Here is a 16,944-nt window from a genome sequence, read left to right on the forward strand (position 1 = left end):
TTTATTAGTATGCTGGCAATAAATTTATGTCCACATTTGACTGTAGTCATGAAAATGTTTTCATATACAGGTAAAAATGTAGTTCATTCTTAGCTTTTGACATTAATGTATTATAAAACAATTATATATTTAAATATTTAGATCAGTTGAGGAAGCTGTTGAACAAGCTACACGTATAACATCTGCAACTGTTATGGCAGCAGAAGAGACAAATATATCAAGAAATATCAACGAAGAAAAAGATGATGAGCTTAGTAATACATCAGGAACAGTAACTGTTACATCACACACTGTAGAAAAGAAAGCTGAATCGGATCATACTGATAACAGAACTGAAAAAGGTAATGGCTATTATTTAGTTGATAGATACACTTGTAATTAAATTTCATGAATGCAAAAGATTTAATGAATTATTACTGTTATTGTTCTGTTACAGTCAACTCTCATGATAGCAAACTACTGAAAGTCTGAACCAAAGCTCCATAGGTAGAGTGCAGTATTAAAAGAAATTCTCTATAACAAACTACCCATTACAGCAAACAAGCCTGTGGTCGCTATGAGTTTGATATAGTGAGAGTTGACTGTATTATTGAATTTCTGTGAATGTTTTGTTTATTCAGCTGCCATAGCGGGAGCATCTACATCACAACTTTTTGAGTTTGGTAATACTGATAAATATGTCGATAGGAATCACACATATGAATAAATAAATGAACTTTGGTTATTAATCTCCACTTCAAATGGATTTGTGTCTCTGAGTGGGTAAGAAGAAAAGTGCTTCATCATTATTCTGTACATATTTGTTATGAGCACAGCAGTTTACTACCTGGTCAGGATTTGTTGATCTAAGTTGAAGGACATAATATGTCAAAAAATTTGCAAATTAAAAGCACTGTTTTTTTTTTTTCTCTCTCTCTCTCTGTAAACTTTATAAAACTATGTTTTGTGTAGATACATGTTACAAGACTTAATGTAACCACTGGTGTACTACAGGGATCAGTCCTTGGTCCATTGTTATTCAGTTTTTACATTAATGGCATTGGGAGCGATTTGACAGGTGCCATACATTTTTTTTTGCTGATAATGCAAAGATAGGTAGAATGATTTGAATAGGCTGGAACTGTGGGCATGTGAAAATGGCTGCGAGTTCAACATTTGTAAATGTATAAATTTATGCACTTTAGTACAATGGTATATATTAATATCATATATTTGTGGGATGATGCTTGAAGAGCCTGACTAGGTTAGGGATCATCTTGGAATTTTATTAGACAAGAAATTGAAATTCATGGGATATATAGCAAAGATTGTGAATATAACACAAAACATTTTGCATCTGTACAAGGCCTTTTATACAACCTCATTTGGACTACTGTGAGTAGATCTGGTCTTCTCTTTTCTGTGGTAATGCTGATACAGTATAGAAAGTGTAAAGGAGAGTGTTAAAGATGATACCGGGATTGGTGGATACAGATTATGGAGACAGATTGAGAATTTGTAGACTTCAGAGTAGCAAACAGGAAAAAGAGAGATAATGTGATTGAGTATAAACTTTTGAAAAGATCATACAAGATATACCAGTAGATGAAATTTTTCATTTTATGGAGGTTGGGAGAAAGGACAGAGGGGCATCCATGGAAATTGAGAATGAATACAGCAAGAAGGAGGCGAGAGCTAGATTTTACTCTCACAGTGGGTGTGTGATGGGAATGGATTGCCTTTGGAGGTGACAAGTGCAGGTAGTGTGAATGAAATTCAAGAGAAGGTATGACAGCTGTTATGGGTGATATGTGGTAGCCTCCCTCAGTGAGTATCTGATTCCCTGTAAGTTTTACTTATTATAACAAGGTGACTAATGCAATGGACAAGAGAGAGATGTATACACAGTGGCATGTTTAGATTTTGCTGCTTGTCAGCTGTTGTCAACCCATTTCTGAACGTCAGTCCTCATTGACTTCTGTAACACTTAAGCCATGACTCCAATAAACAGATTGGTCTGTAATTTGAAGCATTAGTCCTGTTAACACTTACGAAGCAGAACAATTTTGCCCTCTTTCCGCTTGGTTTGAACTTAGCACAATCTTATGATTCATATTAAAAAAGATACATCAAAGCTGTTGTCTATTGCCTGGAACACTCCCTCAAAACATGGGGATATGTCATCAAGTCTCACAGTGTTATTAACACCAAGTTTACTCAATTCCTCATATACCTCCTGCTTACTTACCATTCATGCCTCCTCTCTTCCCACTGCTCTCAAGTTCTGTATGATGTGACATTTACAAGTATGAAATACCTTTATGAATTACTAATATAACATCCTAACTAAATCAGCAGTGATTATTGTTCTACCATTTCTGTTAACAGTATCATCATTCTTTTTCTTTCTTTTACTTGTCACATATCAAAAGAACTTAAATGTCTTCTCCTTTAGCTAAATGCTGCTCATGCTATATTTCTTGCTACCCTTATGAAACAAGTCACCTTTCTTGTCTGCTCTTTGTACTTCTCTTGCAGCTGATTATTACCACTTATCTGGTGCTGCCTCTATAATGTTTCTTCAAGATTGCATGTCTCATGTTTTCTTTCATTCATATTCATTTTCATTCATTCATTATCATATACCGAGACAAGGATTGATGAGAGCCTGGTCCATCTTTGCTGCGAGTTGCCTAAGTGTTGTAACACCTTACCTCAGTCCTGAAGGTATGTTCAGGTGCAAACTTTGTTTGCTTACACTTGGATAAAGGATTAAACTAAATTTATTACTACCATATTTAACTTCCTGACTTTTCGCATGCATTCAGATTGCTTCTGCTAGATAGTTTCTGAGCAGGCATCCAGAGCATTGATCTCCTCTCTATCCAGTTCCTCATACCATGATATAGCTGCAAGTCATCTCTTGAGTTTGACATAATCACTTACTTTATATTTCTATATATTGCTCCCTCCCTATGGGGCACCTTTTTGGGATGGAGAGTACCCCAGTCATGGCAGTGACCCTTTTCCTTCTTTTTCTTTTTCTTTGCTTATCTTCCTGTATTTTTCACTCTACCTCTCCTGAATCTTTTTTACTATCCTTTCTTCTAGACCACATCACTGGAATCCAATTCCCTGCTGCTGTGTTTGTTGTGCAGTGTGACCCAGGGACATTGGGTGGGATGGTTGGATCTTAGTAGTCTTGCACTACTTTGGTAAGATAGATAGTCCTGGATGGCCCAGCTAGAAACAATCATCTAGTGGGCTTTACTGCAAGAATCAATGTTATTGCAGTAAGTCTCCTACCCAATGGTTTGTGGACGGGACACAATTCTTCATCCTCGCATTTTAAGTAACTTCACAAGGTCACAGCTAAGTAAAGATACCATAGATACATCATTTGATAGCAGAAGTAAGAAACAAGAGACATGTGGCATCAGTATAAATGTACCAGTGTGTTTCATTATCTATAAAATTGGTGAAAAGGCAATAGAAAAATTTCACACTTCTTTATTCAAAAGGATTTAGAAGGATTGACATAATCTCTCAAAACAGTTAATGAAACTATCCTATTGGCTTTAACAGGCCTTTAAGGCCCACAACCTTCCACGCATGCTTGGATTTCGTGTTCATGGGGCCGGTTTGCCTGCTTGCAGGATGAAAAACCCCAGATAAACTGGCAGGAAAAAATCCTGCTATCCATGCCCAAGACCGGTTAACTTGACTATGGCTGAGGAAGATCCTTTAGCTCCTCACATCTCCGACAGGAATCGGATGTAGGACACTCCTTCCCCAGGCATATGGTTGTGAAGCACAAAGCCACTAGGCTAACCACACGACTGTTAATAAAACTATGATCTGGTGATATTCTTGTAGAAATATCATGTCAGCAACATTCAAAAAATTGCTCAGAGGAACATCAGTGAATGGAATACCAGTTTCCAGATGATGAGATATGTTCATAGTTTGAAGATCAAGGAGTGAGAGGTATGAGATACATCCTGATATGTGGGGATGGTGGCCTGGTTCTGACCAGGATCATCATCCTTACTCTCAATACATCCATACTTCCAACATCTTTAAAAGCACCTTATCTTAACTGTCCTGTTGAGCTGTACATCCCTGTTCTACCCAAATTATTTAAATGCCAGATGTATGGACTCCCACAGACCTAAATATTCCACTGGCCATTTCAATCCTTTCTTGTCCACTCACACACCCACCTTAGTATCCAGCACCCACACTTCTGACATCCTTATCTTCTTGTATTTTTCACTTTACCTCTCCTGAGGCTTTTTTACTATCCTTTCTTTTAGACCACATCACTGACTTCTGTCTTCTTGTCCACCCTGACCTCCCTCCCACCTATTCTCAGTCTGTCTTGTGTACCTTCTCTCACTCCCTTCACTCACCTATCTATCCAGAAGCTGTTCTGTCCTACTTTCCTGATCTTCCACATCAGCTATTGCTTTCTCAGATCTTCTTTTCACCACAGTTATTACTTTTTTTTTTATTCAGCAATATTGTCTTGTGACTCACACCAGATCCATTCAGATGCAGTCCACCTCTCTTATACAGCTTAATCCATCCCTCATATTCATAAAATGCACCCCTTTCCCTGTACACATGTCTGCTAACATTCATAATCTTTGCTCACTATTCCATCTCATCACTGTCATACCTGGGCTATATGCTGACTATATTTCCTACAACATTTACCTTTTACTCTGCTCTGACAATAGCATAATACCATTACTGTAAATTATTAGTATTTCATTTGCCTTCAAGGAAGGTATTTCTTTTCACATCTATTCTTTCTCATTCTTATATGTGAGAATGCATCAGTCATTCTGATGTAGTTCACATATTTATATCTTTTAGTAATTTAAAAATTCCAAACAAATATAGGATTCCTCTTAGTTATTGGTTTTTAATTTATCCTGAAACAAACACATTCTCTACCCTCCCCACGCAGTTTTGGTTTCAACAAAGCATGCCAATCTCACGATTTGTGGTATGATTGTCTGATAGGCAAAATGGGAAGCACAAAAGAAATTTTCATGTCCTGTCCCAAGTACAGCAACAAGATTTGTTCCTGCCCAATGAAAACTTCAAAACATGTTAAATGTTTTGAAGTTTTCATTTTTGAAATTATAGATTCTACAACTGCGTTAAAATAACTCTTTTTATTATCCCGATGTTTTGATCTTCATATCAAGATCATCATTCCCATATTCAAATTTCTCCATAATGAACAATAACAGCCAACTAGATGTAAGAAACAAGAGGAGCCACCAATCACCTACAGGTGACAGGAATATAGTTAACCTATCCAACCACGCTTTAAACAAAGATGAAATCTCGATACTTAACAAAGATTTAAATTATGCCATAACACCCAAATCGATAAACAAACTTGAATATTGAAAGAGGCCTAAGATTCATCCCAAATAACATAGCAGAAAAAATACGTTTAGAAACTGCCAACATTTTAAATCATAACAAAACAATAAATAATAAATCTGTTGGATTTCTGCTCAGGACATGGACTGGTTATTACTAACACCATGTTCCAACATAAAAATGTGCACAAATTCACATGGAGAGAAGAGGCTAGGAATAAGAAAAGTCTCATTGACTAAGTTATTGTTGATAGTGATGTTTTCTCCCTGGTGCAGGACACCAGAGTGTACAGAGGATTTGAAATTGGAAATGATCACTATTTAGTCTTGAGCAGGATAAAATTGAATTTCATATTGAAAAGAATAACATGTAAGAAAGTTTTAAAACGAATGAAAGTTGAGCAGCTCTCAGATGCGAACTGTAGATTAAAATACACAAAGATTATTGAAGAAAAAATGAAAGAGTTTGAGAACAGGAAACAAACCTTGGAGATTCAGTGGCAAATTGAAGCCTTGGATAGAAAAATAGAAGGATAGAAAAATCAGAACTCCATGGTGGACACAGGAAGTTAAAGAGGCAGTGAAGGAGAAGAAGAAAGCATATCAAAAGTTTCTGGCAAATAAGTCAGCTTTTACTCTTACAGAATATAGAGACAAATGTAAGAAAACTAAACAGTGTGTAAAACTAGCTAAACAAAAGTCATGGGAGGACTTTGGCAAGAATATAGAAAATAAATATCAAGAAGGTGGCAAAATATTCTGGAGGTTGTTGAAGAAGCTTAGGAATGGAGGAAAGGGTGCTGTAAAAGGAGTTAGAGATGATAAAAGTGACATGGAAATGGGAGAAAAAGATATCCTTGAAGTATGGAATAAATACTTTGAAAAACTGCTAAATGAAACAAGCAGTGATGACAGCACAGTGATAAAAAACACTGACCAGGCTGCATGCAGTCAGGAATACATATCCATACTTGAAGTAGAAAAAGCCATCAAAGGCTTGAAATGTGGAAAGGCAGCAGGAGTAGATGATATTCGACCAGAAATGCTGAAGTATGGTGGTATAAGAGTCTTACAGTGGCTGCACTGCATAGTTCATAAAGCCTGGACAGAGAGACAAATTCCCGATGATTGGAGTAGAGCTCTCATAGTACCCGTATATAAAAAGGGAAATAAAACTGAATGTGAGAATTACAGAGGTATTTCCCTACTGAGTGTTCCTGGCAAGATCTATGCAAGTATACTTGAGAAATGGTTGAGAAGAATTGTGGAAGAAAAGCTTGGTGAAGAACAAGCTAGATTCAGGCCAAATAGAGGCTGTCAGGATCAGATCTTCACTTTACGACAAATAATTGAGAAAGCATGGGAATATAACAAAGATCTGTATTTAAGTTTTGTCGATTTGGAAAAGGCATATGACAAGGTGCCAAGAGAGAAGCTATTCAATACGCTACAGTTATATGGTGTCAATGGGGCATTATATCAAGCAATACTTAGTCTTTATTTTAGTTGTGAGTCAGCAGTTAGAATTGAAGGAAGTACAGGAAGATGGTTTAATGTTAAATCTGGTGTGAGACAAGGATGTAGATTATCCCCTCTGTTATTCATTATCTATATGGATCACATTATGAAGGAAAGTGGTATTAAACCTGATATCAAAATTGGAGATGTTAATGTCAGCTCTTTGCTTTATGTGGATGATGTTATACTTCTAAATAAATCCGCTACAAGTCTGCAAGATTCTCTGACTAAATTGAATAGCTGTTGTAATAGATATGGTATGAAAGTCAGCAATAAAAAGACAAAGACAATGAAAATAGGCAGAATCATTGAAAATGTCAACTGTGTTGTGAATGGAGAACCTGTGGAACAAGTAAAACATTTCAGCTACTTAGGCACGATTTTTACTGAAGATGGTAAATTAAATATAAAAATAGACAACAGAAACAACAAAGCTGGTATGGTGGGAAGTCAACTGAATAAATTCATATGGAATAAGAGAGAAATTAGTCGGAACACTAAATTAGCTGTATACAAGACAGTGTTCAAACCAGTTTTAACTTATGGATCTGAGAGCTGGGTCAGAAGTAAAACACTTGACCAAAGACTAGAGACCACAGATATGAGAGTCCTGAGAAAGATTAGAGGCGTGAACAGATGGCATCAATGGCAATATCATATTAAAAATGAGGACATTTGGAAAGAACTTGACATTGTCAGCATCCAGGAATGCGTTAGCAGAGCTAATCTCGGGTGGTATGGTCATTTAAATAGAATGGGAGAGGAAAGATTAGCAAAACAAGTGTTCTCTGCCTGGTTGGCAGGAAAACAACCCAGAGGAAGACCAAGATATAGGTGGATTGATAAGGTACAAAGTGCCTTAGAGGATAGAAATATAAGATCTGATAATGTTGGAGTCTTGACAAGTAACAGACTGATTTGGAGGAAAATTGTAGATAGGAAGTTAGTAATGATGTAATTTTTTCATGTAGTACTGTCATATCCTGTACACCCCTTGAGGGTACATGGCAGGAATTTGATGATGATGACAAAACAATAACAAGCAACCTAACTCAACACGAATTAACAGCGATAAAATCACTAAAGTGAAATCCGAACATCTTAATAACCAGAGCAGATAAAGGAAATGCCACTGTTATCTTGAACTGAACCACTTATGTGGAAAAAATGAATCTGCTGGTCTCGGGCAATAACACATACCAATTAGTTTACTATAACCAACTAACAGAATAAAAAAGGAAACAGAGAATCTACTTAAGTTAATTACCACATGGCCCGAAGATACGGTCAAAAAACTATTTCCACACTACGCTCATCTCCCGAGAATTTACGGGGTACCGAAAATTCACAAAGAAAACACACCGCTAAGGCCCATAGTCGAAAGGATTGATAGCCCGACTTATCACTTAGCCAAAAAATTAGCTGCAACACTCAAGGAGCTGGTAGGGCATCCCCCCCCCCCAACCCATATCAAAAACACACAACACTTCATAAGCATCATCTAAACAAGCAACACAAACATATACAGTTCACAATTGAGATTGAAACACATAACACACTGCCATTTCTAGATACACTTGTCACTCGTCTTCCCTCGGGCAATCTTTCCTTCACAGTTTACCGAAAACTGACACATACTGGCCAATATATACACACATAAACTCCTACCACCACTCAACACAAAAACTAGATGTCATCAGTACCCTAAAAAAGAGGGCTCTGAAGATCTGCTCCAGTGAACAGGCACTGAAAAACGAATTTAAAGTGATCAGCAATACTTTTCAAAAAAGTGGATACAGCCAAAACACTATTAACAAAATTCTCTACAAGACCTCAATAAAAAAACAAAGACAAACCAAACTACAGTAAAACTATAACCATTCCCTACATTAAAGGGACATCAGACAAAATAAACAGAGTACTACAAAAATACAGTCCCAAAGCCACCTTTAAACCTCCTGCAAAATTAAAAAGCTTACTCAGCTCATCCAAAGACCCACTCCCTCCGCTGGCCCACCCTGGAGTATACCATATTTACTGCACCTGCAACATACATAGGAGAAACAGGATGCACAATTCCGATCAGACAAAAAGAACATAAGCGACGCATTAAATATAATAATTATGGTGAAGCTGGCCTTTCTGATCATGCCCTGTGAACGCCTTACATAGAATTGTCTGGAAAAGCACTAGTGGTCTACATCACGCCAAAACATTTTATGAATGCAAATTTAAGGAAGCTTGTGAGATCATTATCAATCACCCCAATCTAAACAATAATGATGGTCTCAAAATCCCATACATATGGAAGGCATATACAGTGATTCTGCTGGACCTTGCTAAGGCCTTTGACAGGATACCACATGGAATTCTAATCAGTAAATTGCAGCATATGGGAATGGACATAGGGTTGGTGAGATGGATAGGAGGGTGGTTGACGGAGAGATATCAGAGAGTGGTTTACTGAGGAGTAGAGTCCACAAGACGGCCTGTGACTAGTGGTGTACCACAAGGATCTGTTCTTGGACCACTGCTGTTTAATTTGTTCATAAATGATATAGGAAAGGATCTGAGAGGAACAGTTCATTTGTTTGCGGATGATGCGAAGTTGGGTAGGGCAATAGTGAATGCAGATGACGTCAAAATTTTGCAGGATGATTTGGATAGATTGGAGGTCTGCGCTAGGGAGAATGGATGTCAATTTAATGTGGCAAAATGTAAGGTTATGCATTTTGGGGTGAAAAGATGGGAGGCAGTTTACTGCATTGGTGGAACCGTGCTCCAGGAAATTGATGAGGCACGAGATTTAGGAGTGTTGGTGGATAAGGAATTGAAATTTAGGGGACACATTGCAAAAGTGGCCAAATCAGCTCATCAAATCACTTGGTTGCTGAAGAATACATTGACAAGCAGGTTATTGTTCCTCTGTATCGAGCCTTGATAAGACCTCATCTCGACTACTCTGCTCAGATTTGGTCACCTAGGTTTCTTCTTGATGGGGAGGAGGTGGAGAGGATCCAGAGGCGAGTGACCAAGATGATAGCAGGTCTGTGGAATGAACCGTATGAGAACAGGTTGAGGATTTGTGGGTTGCAAAATTTGGCGGATAGGCGGAGGAGGGGAGATATGATTGAGACATTCAAATTACTGAAGGGTTTCTATAAAATTAATTCAGAAGATATTTTTGAGAACAGGGCTGGTTGTGGGAGGACTAGGGGACATCCATGGAAACTGGGCAAAAGTGTGGTTAGTAAAGGTGTTAGAGCTGGGTTCTTTACTTTTAGAGTAGTGAATGAGTGGAATGCGCTCCCTGAGTCTGTGGTGGATGCTGTGACAGTGAATGAGTTTAAGGCGAGGTATGATAGATACTGTATGAATGTCGAATAGTTGTGATGAAAATGATTTGGGGCCTCCCTCGATGAGTCTAATGACTCCCTGGAGTTGCCCGTAATAATAATAATATATTCGTCCCATGAATCCTTCCTCTCTAAGAACAACTATAAACAGGACTGTAGAAAATCCAGGATCCTAAATCTAAAATGACTTTAATACTAAAAAATAGAACATCGCTGTTCAAGAAAAAATCTAAAAGAATGATTGTTTATTCATGGTGTAATTGATATATATATATATATATATATATATATATATATATATTTTTTTTTTTTTTTTAAATCAAGAATAACAATTGTAATAATAGAAATAGGACATCACTGTTACTGGAAGGAAAACCACCTGTAAGCAATAATGTTTATTCATGTAATCATAAATGAAATCTATCGTGATGTAATATATATTTTTTTTCACTATAAGTCATGCCAGTGAGTAGAATGTGATCAAATCGTTGTTTCTCTAGCTTACGGTTTGAAATGTAACGCGGCTTGTCTTGTATATTTATGCATGCTCCTGATGATGATCTTGATATGAAGAGCGAAATGTCGGGATAATAAAAAGAATTATTTTAACACTGTTGTAGAATCCATAATTTCAAAAATGAATGCTAATCACCATGTAACACTAAAAGAAAGGATGTTTTGAAGTTTGTTTCTTCTTTTTTTTTTTTTTTGGTATATTTAGCTAGCTTTTCATTTACTATTTATTTCATGAAAACCTATAGTGCTTTTGAAGAGCATCATGATATATTAAGTGGCATTTACATAATGGATTTGATAATTACCACTAAATTGACTGTATTACAGTTTCTCTCAGTTGTGCAATTTGTTAACTTCAGCTTGGTATTTTACCCTCAATAAGGTACTTTCATAATTGATTTACATATTTTTATTAAAATTTTTTGTTTGATAGTATAACCATGAGAATAATTAATGCTCCCATTGCATTAAAAAAAATTTAAAAAAAAAGACCACTTTAATTATGAAATATTTAGAATGTTTGGTACTTAAAATGAGTTATTATTGTATTTGCATTCTAGTACATAAATCAGAATTATCACAGTCATATGACTGTGATAATTCTGATTTATGTATTAGAATGCACGTTCAAATTCTGACAGTCAGAGGCAGTGTCAAACTTTCACTCCCCAAAGAGGATGTTGAAAGTTTTTTCATTTGGTTATTCTATTAATTGTAGATGCCAAGAAATTATATCCTTAGTTTTCATCCTTTATCCAAGTGTGAGAAAAGTTTGCATGTAACTTCACAACTGGATTACTTGTATGCAGAGGCTAATGACTTCACATCAATTGCCATATATCTCATAATGCAACACATATCCTTACAGACATCTGTAATGCTCTGCATTATGGGAAGGACCACTACCCAGACTGGTTTCAACCTTTATTGAGGTCTCATCAGTGGGAGCCAGACCCAGAACCTTATTACTAAAATACTTTGGATTAGAGATAGATGTACTGTAAATTATAGTTGCCAAGAAATTATATTCTTGGTTTCATTTCATCCTTTAGCCAAGTGTTAAAAAAACAGTCACGAAGTAACTTCACGTTCAAACTTTGTGTGCTTTACTTGGATAAAGGATGAAACCCAGAATATAATTTCTTGGCATCTATAATTTATTGTATAACTAAGTGAAAAAACTTTCAACATCTATCTCTAATCCAAACACCTTTTGGTTATTTATATATGGAAATGTGACTTCTGCATTACTTCAACCTTGGGTCTGGCTCCCACTGATGACATCTCGAATTTTGGCGAGATAAGTACTTTGGTTTTCTTTTGTTTGTTTTTCACTTTGATTTTATTTTACTGGTGGTTTTGCCCTCACTAGCAATGTTGTTGTTGTTGTTGTTGTTTTTTAAATGAATCTTAAGATTGCTGGTAGTGCAGTTAATATCTGCATTATGGGATTACTTTTGTGTCATTTTATAGTAGCTCAAATAGAGTATTGCTGGTGGCATAGAATTTTTTCTACATCACGGGATTATTTAATTCTCAGTCTTACTACTGAAGTTTTTTTGTTTTTTTTTAATTACAATTAAATGCAGAGGCTTTGGTCTTTATTAAAATCACAAAAGTGTGAAACCAAATTAACTAGAAATTAGCTCCCAAATTTCAGAACTGCAGGAGTCACTTTCCCAGTCAAATATGGATGGAACAACATCAATTGAAATTACCAATAATGAATCTATTATAACAAATGAACAGATACAAGACGAAATGCAAATACATGAAACCGTTCTACAAGGAGAAACTGGAGAAGAAACAGAAAAGCAAGTAAAACAACTGAAAGAACTTAATATACAGACAAGATAATCAAAAAGGAAAGATGAATTAATAAAATATTGAGGATAAACAGAAAAATTTAAAAAAGGAACTACATCTAAAAGAAAAAGATGTTATAAAAAAATGTAAAGATGGAGAAGGTTGCAGATTGTCAAATGCGAGCTCTTTAGACTTGGAAGAGTTTATGGACTATGAAGAACCATCTCATGCTAATAAAGGGAAATGAAGAGATTAAAGAATTAAAGAAAAATTAATAAAGTTTACTGATGCAAAGTTTTCTTGGTATGATTATCATCTACATGAAAAGAAAGTAACTAACTTCCAAATCAAGAACAATAGGCATGGAATTGAAATAACGGAAAGCAACTATAAAAAAACTGGAAAACAGTTTACAAGAAACAGGCTACACAATTGCTTCCTCACAGATCAAAGACCTCATCAGGTTCATCCAAAATCTGTAAGTTAAAGACTTGCCAGTGACACTTTACTAATCATAGTATCTCATTTTTGCATTGCCTCATTAATTCTATGAGGATTCCACAGGCATATTAAGCAAGAAACTATATTCTAGTTTTGAGGGAAACTTGTGCCATAGTATCATGAATTATCTACACATAATCACAAGAAGTATTATTTATTAAATATACTGCCAAATATTTCAGTTTGAAAATAACAAACTATCATCATTTTTAACAATTTTGAATAATGCAAACAATTGAATTATTCAAAATAGTACAAGTCGTGTGATGTTAAATCGCTAATAGCATTATTCTTCACTGAAGAAAAGGTTAATCATAAAAGTGATTATAAAATAATTATATAATTTCTATTATCATCAAAAAAAAAAAAGTGTTATTCGGATCAAACTTTCCCATATTTTTGACAAGGATAGGCAGTCATTCCGATTCAAGTTAGGGCGGTGAACTAAGGCCTCAGCACTCTCTTTGAATAGCATTTGAATATATAACAACATCTGTGTAGAAGGTGAGTTTTGGACCAAAGAATGTTGTGGTCTGCCTCTATTCCACGTTGCGATAATCCAGACTTATCGGATTTGTTGTGAAGAATATAAGATTGATGATTCTTTTTTCTTTTAAACGTCATGGAACTTGATGTACTTCAGGAAGAGACATAGTTGAGAGTTTATCTTTAGACGATGGGAAATATGTGGATAGTTTATTAATGAGAATATAGGTAGCTACTAAATCATATTTCCTCAGACTTCTTGAAATAGGCTCTGAAATGCTGGAGATATGGGATTGGAACTCGATGTATTGATTCTTTGTTATTTTGGTTGGGTTTGTAGGAGTCAAGAAGACGTATAGTTCTTTTAGAGGAGCCATTTAGTTTCATATGCTGTTTGTTGTATGATGAAGCCTGTGGAGCATTCGTGACTAAACATACACACGTAACCACAGTAGTATGTTTAATCATATACTGTTGGATAGTAGAGAGTTCTTCCTGTAACTGATGGGAAGTGAACAATTAGTTCTAGTTCGTCGGATTAAGCATTTTATGATTCTGTCTTTTGAGAAGGATGATGTGCAGATTGTTGGGAATGTATCGTCAATTAAAAGTGGTTTCTATAAATTGATGTGGTTAAATTAACCTGATGGTGAGTGGATGAGAATCATGTCTAAAAAGAATAATTAGTTGTCTTTTTCAATTTCCATAGTGAATTTGATATGACGGTGTAGATTTTAGCTAAAAAAGTAGGTAAGGAATCTAAATGGTGTGGCCACACAGCAAAAAAGTCTATATATCTAACCTGAAATAAAAGTTGAGGGTTTATAGATGAAAAAAAGGAAGTCTTCTGAATATTCTAAATAAAGGTTGGCTAAAGCAAGGGGGAGTGGACTTCCCATTACAGTTCCTTCTACTTGGTTGTAGAATTTGTTTTGATTCCGGAATGCATCACGAATTTGAATAGTCTTATTATATCTTGTGGGAAAATATCAGTAAGTAGTTGTAAAGTCTCTTTGAGAGGTACGTTTACAAATAGGGATTCTACATCAAAGCTCACCATAAGATCAGTAGGTTGTATGGAGACATTTTTTAATCTAAGAAATCTGACGCATTTTTTAAAAAAAGGAGAATTACCTATATGTGATTTCAATAGGTTTGCTAAATATTTGGCTATGTGGTAAGTAGGTGAATAAATACAGCCCACAATCAGATGGAGAAGAATGTCTTTCATATGGATCTTAGGTAGACCATAAAACCTAGGAGTACTTGCAAAATGCAATTTTAATTTTTCTATGGTGTCTGGCAGCTAAACTTAACTTTGTTTAGAAGGGAATTTAATTTTTTAAGTTGCCTGTTAGTGAGGTTGTGATCCATTTCTTGGTAGGTTGAGAGTGATCTCATAGTAAAAGAGAATTTTTCTTTTATAGTTTGAGGAATCCATAACTACTGTAGCTTTTTTCTTGTCTGCTTCGGTGATAACAGTGACTGTTGCATCTTATAGAGTGTAGAGCTTTCTTTTCAGATGAAGATATGTTCAATGGAGGAAGCTTGGCTTTAAGTAGGATGGATGAAACTTTCTAAGCGGAGATTATTTCATTCGATGTTGGATACAGACACCATATAAAAGTTAAAAACACATTTTGTAATGACTCATAGGTTTTATAGTCTACCTAAGATCCATAAGGAAGACATTCCTCTCTGTCCGATTGTGGACTATGTTGATTCACCTGAAGTATTTTCTATTCCTGAAAATACTTCAGGCACAAACTTTGTTTGCTTACACTTGGATAAAGGATTAAACCAAGTATATAATTTCTTGGTATCTTTAATTTATAGTATAATCAAGTGGAAAAACTTCCAACAACTATCTCTAATCCAGAATGTTTTAATAATAAGGTGTGGCACCTTTTGACTACTTGTATTTGAAAATATGATTTCTACATTAGTTTAACCAGGTCTGACTGAGTGGAGTTGATGGTCATGATCAAATGAGGATTACGAAGTTAGTGAATAATGAGGGTTTGGTCAGTTTTGGAATTGTGGTGCATTTATTATATTATGTGTCTTGAAGATCATACATTTTTTTGAATCAGTGCTCTTACCAAAACATTTCAGAGTCCTGTAGCAGTGCTGGTAAGACTACAACTGCACGGTAAGCAGTTTTTTTTTTTTTTCCAACTTTACATACTTCACATTGATAGTCATGGAAAAACAGCTAAATGAGACAATATTCGAGGAGGTCTATAGAGAATCTATAAGACTAGGTGAACTACTTAACAACAATTGGCCGGGAAAAGTGAAACTTTATGACACGTTTCCCCCGGAAAGTGTCACAGACATTGTCGCAGAAGATCAGTTAGAATTGGTGCCTTCTACTCCTTCAGACTTTGTAGAAGTGCACGCACGCAAAAAGCGAAGAACAACAGAGGAACCGCACAATGACAACGAAATGGAACAGGATTCTCAGGGTTCAGACGCTGCTATTTCTCCCAAAGAAAAGGTGCCTCCGATCATCCATAGAGAAAAGCAGAAATGGGCAGCTTTAAGATCCACAATGTCCAATCTGCACATTGGCTTCATTAAGGCCAAAAACATGGATGAAGGCATAAAGATCCAGCCAGCAACAGCGAGAGACTATAGAAGGTTGACCAAAGAACTGGATGTTAGAGGCATCCAGTATCATACCTTTGCGCTCAGCTCGGAAAAAAACTTAAAAGTGGTCCTTCGTGGTGTCTGTAAAGACATTGACACAGCAGAAATAGCTGCTGACCTGAATTCTCAGGATCAGCAGAATGTACAAAGCAGACAAGACTCCCATGCCATTAGTCCTAGTAGAGATTCATAAAATTTACAAGGATATCTACAACTTGAAAACAGTCTGTGGTCTCATCGTCACACCAGAACCACTGCGGAAAAGATCATCTTCTGGGCAGTGCTACAGGTGCCAGAAGTTTGGCCATGCCCAGAACCTATGTAGAGCAGAATATAGATGTTTGAAATGTGGGGACAGTCACCCAACCAATATCTGCACTAAGCCGAGGACCACCTTGGCCAAATGTGCTAACTGCGGTGGCCCTCATCCTGCAAACTTCAAAGGATGTACTCAGCACCCAAAGAACAGACGGATGGAGGTAGTCAATCAGCCCTCCTCCTACAGTATAAGAACACCAGAGGCCCAAGCATCAAAACCGGAGACTCAGCGGCCACAGTCGGAGACCTCCAAAAATAGAGACACCCAAAAGCAAACAAGAAGTCATGCCGATGTGACCCATACACATAGACCAATACCAGAACAAAATCAACCAGTAGCACCTAAAAATCTAACAGCTGTTATTACGGCCTCATTAGCAAACATGCTACAAAATTTCAGCCTATCAAAC

The 16,944-nt window shown here is 36.2% G+C and overlaps 1 protein-coding gene across 3 annotated transcripts in view; it reads left to right on the plus strand.

The window, feature by feature from the left end:
- The window catches only part of Piezo (piezo type mechanosensitive ion channel component), a 1,325,935-nt gene that overhangs the window by 431,826 nt on the left and 877,165 nt on the right, over positions 1-16,944 (plus strand). For all 3 annotated transcript variants that reach the window (XM_090398322.1, XM_090398324.1, XM_090398323.1), the window contains one exon: positions 142-341. In XM_090398322.1, the coding sequence (XP_090254448.1) occupies positions 142-341 (200 nt within the window). The remainder of the gene's footprint in view (positions 1-141; positions 342-16,944) is intronic.

Source organism: Typopeltis vanoorti, chromosome 9, assembly GCF_054136105.1.
Source record: "Typopeltis vanoorti isolate ZY-2024b chromosome 9, IOZ_Tvanoo_1.0, whole genome shotgun sequence".
NCBI lineage: Eukaryota > Metazoa > Arthropoda > Arachnida > Uropygi > Thelyphonidae > Typopeltis > Typopeltis vanoorti.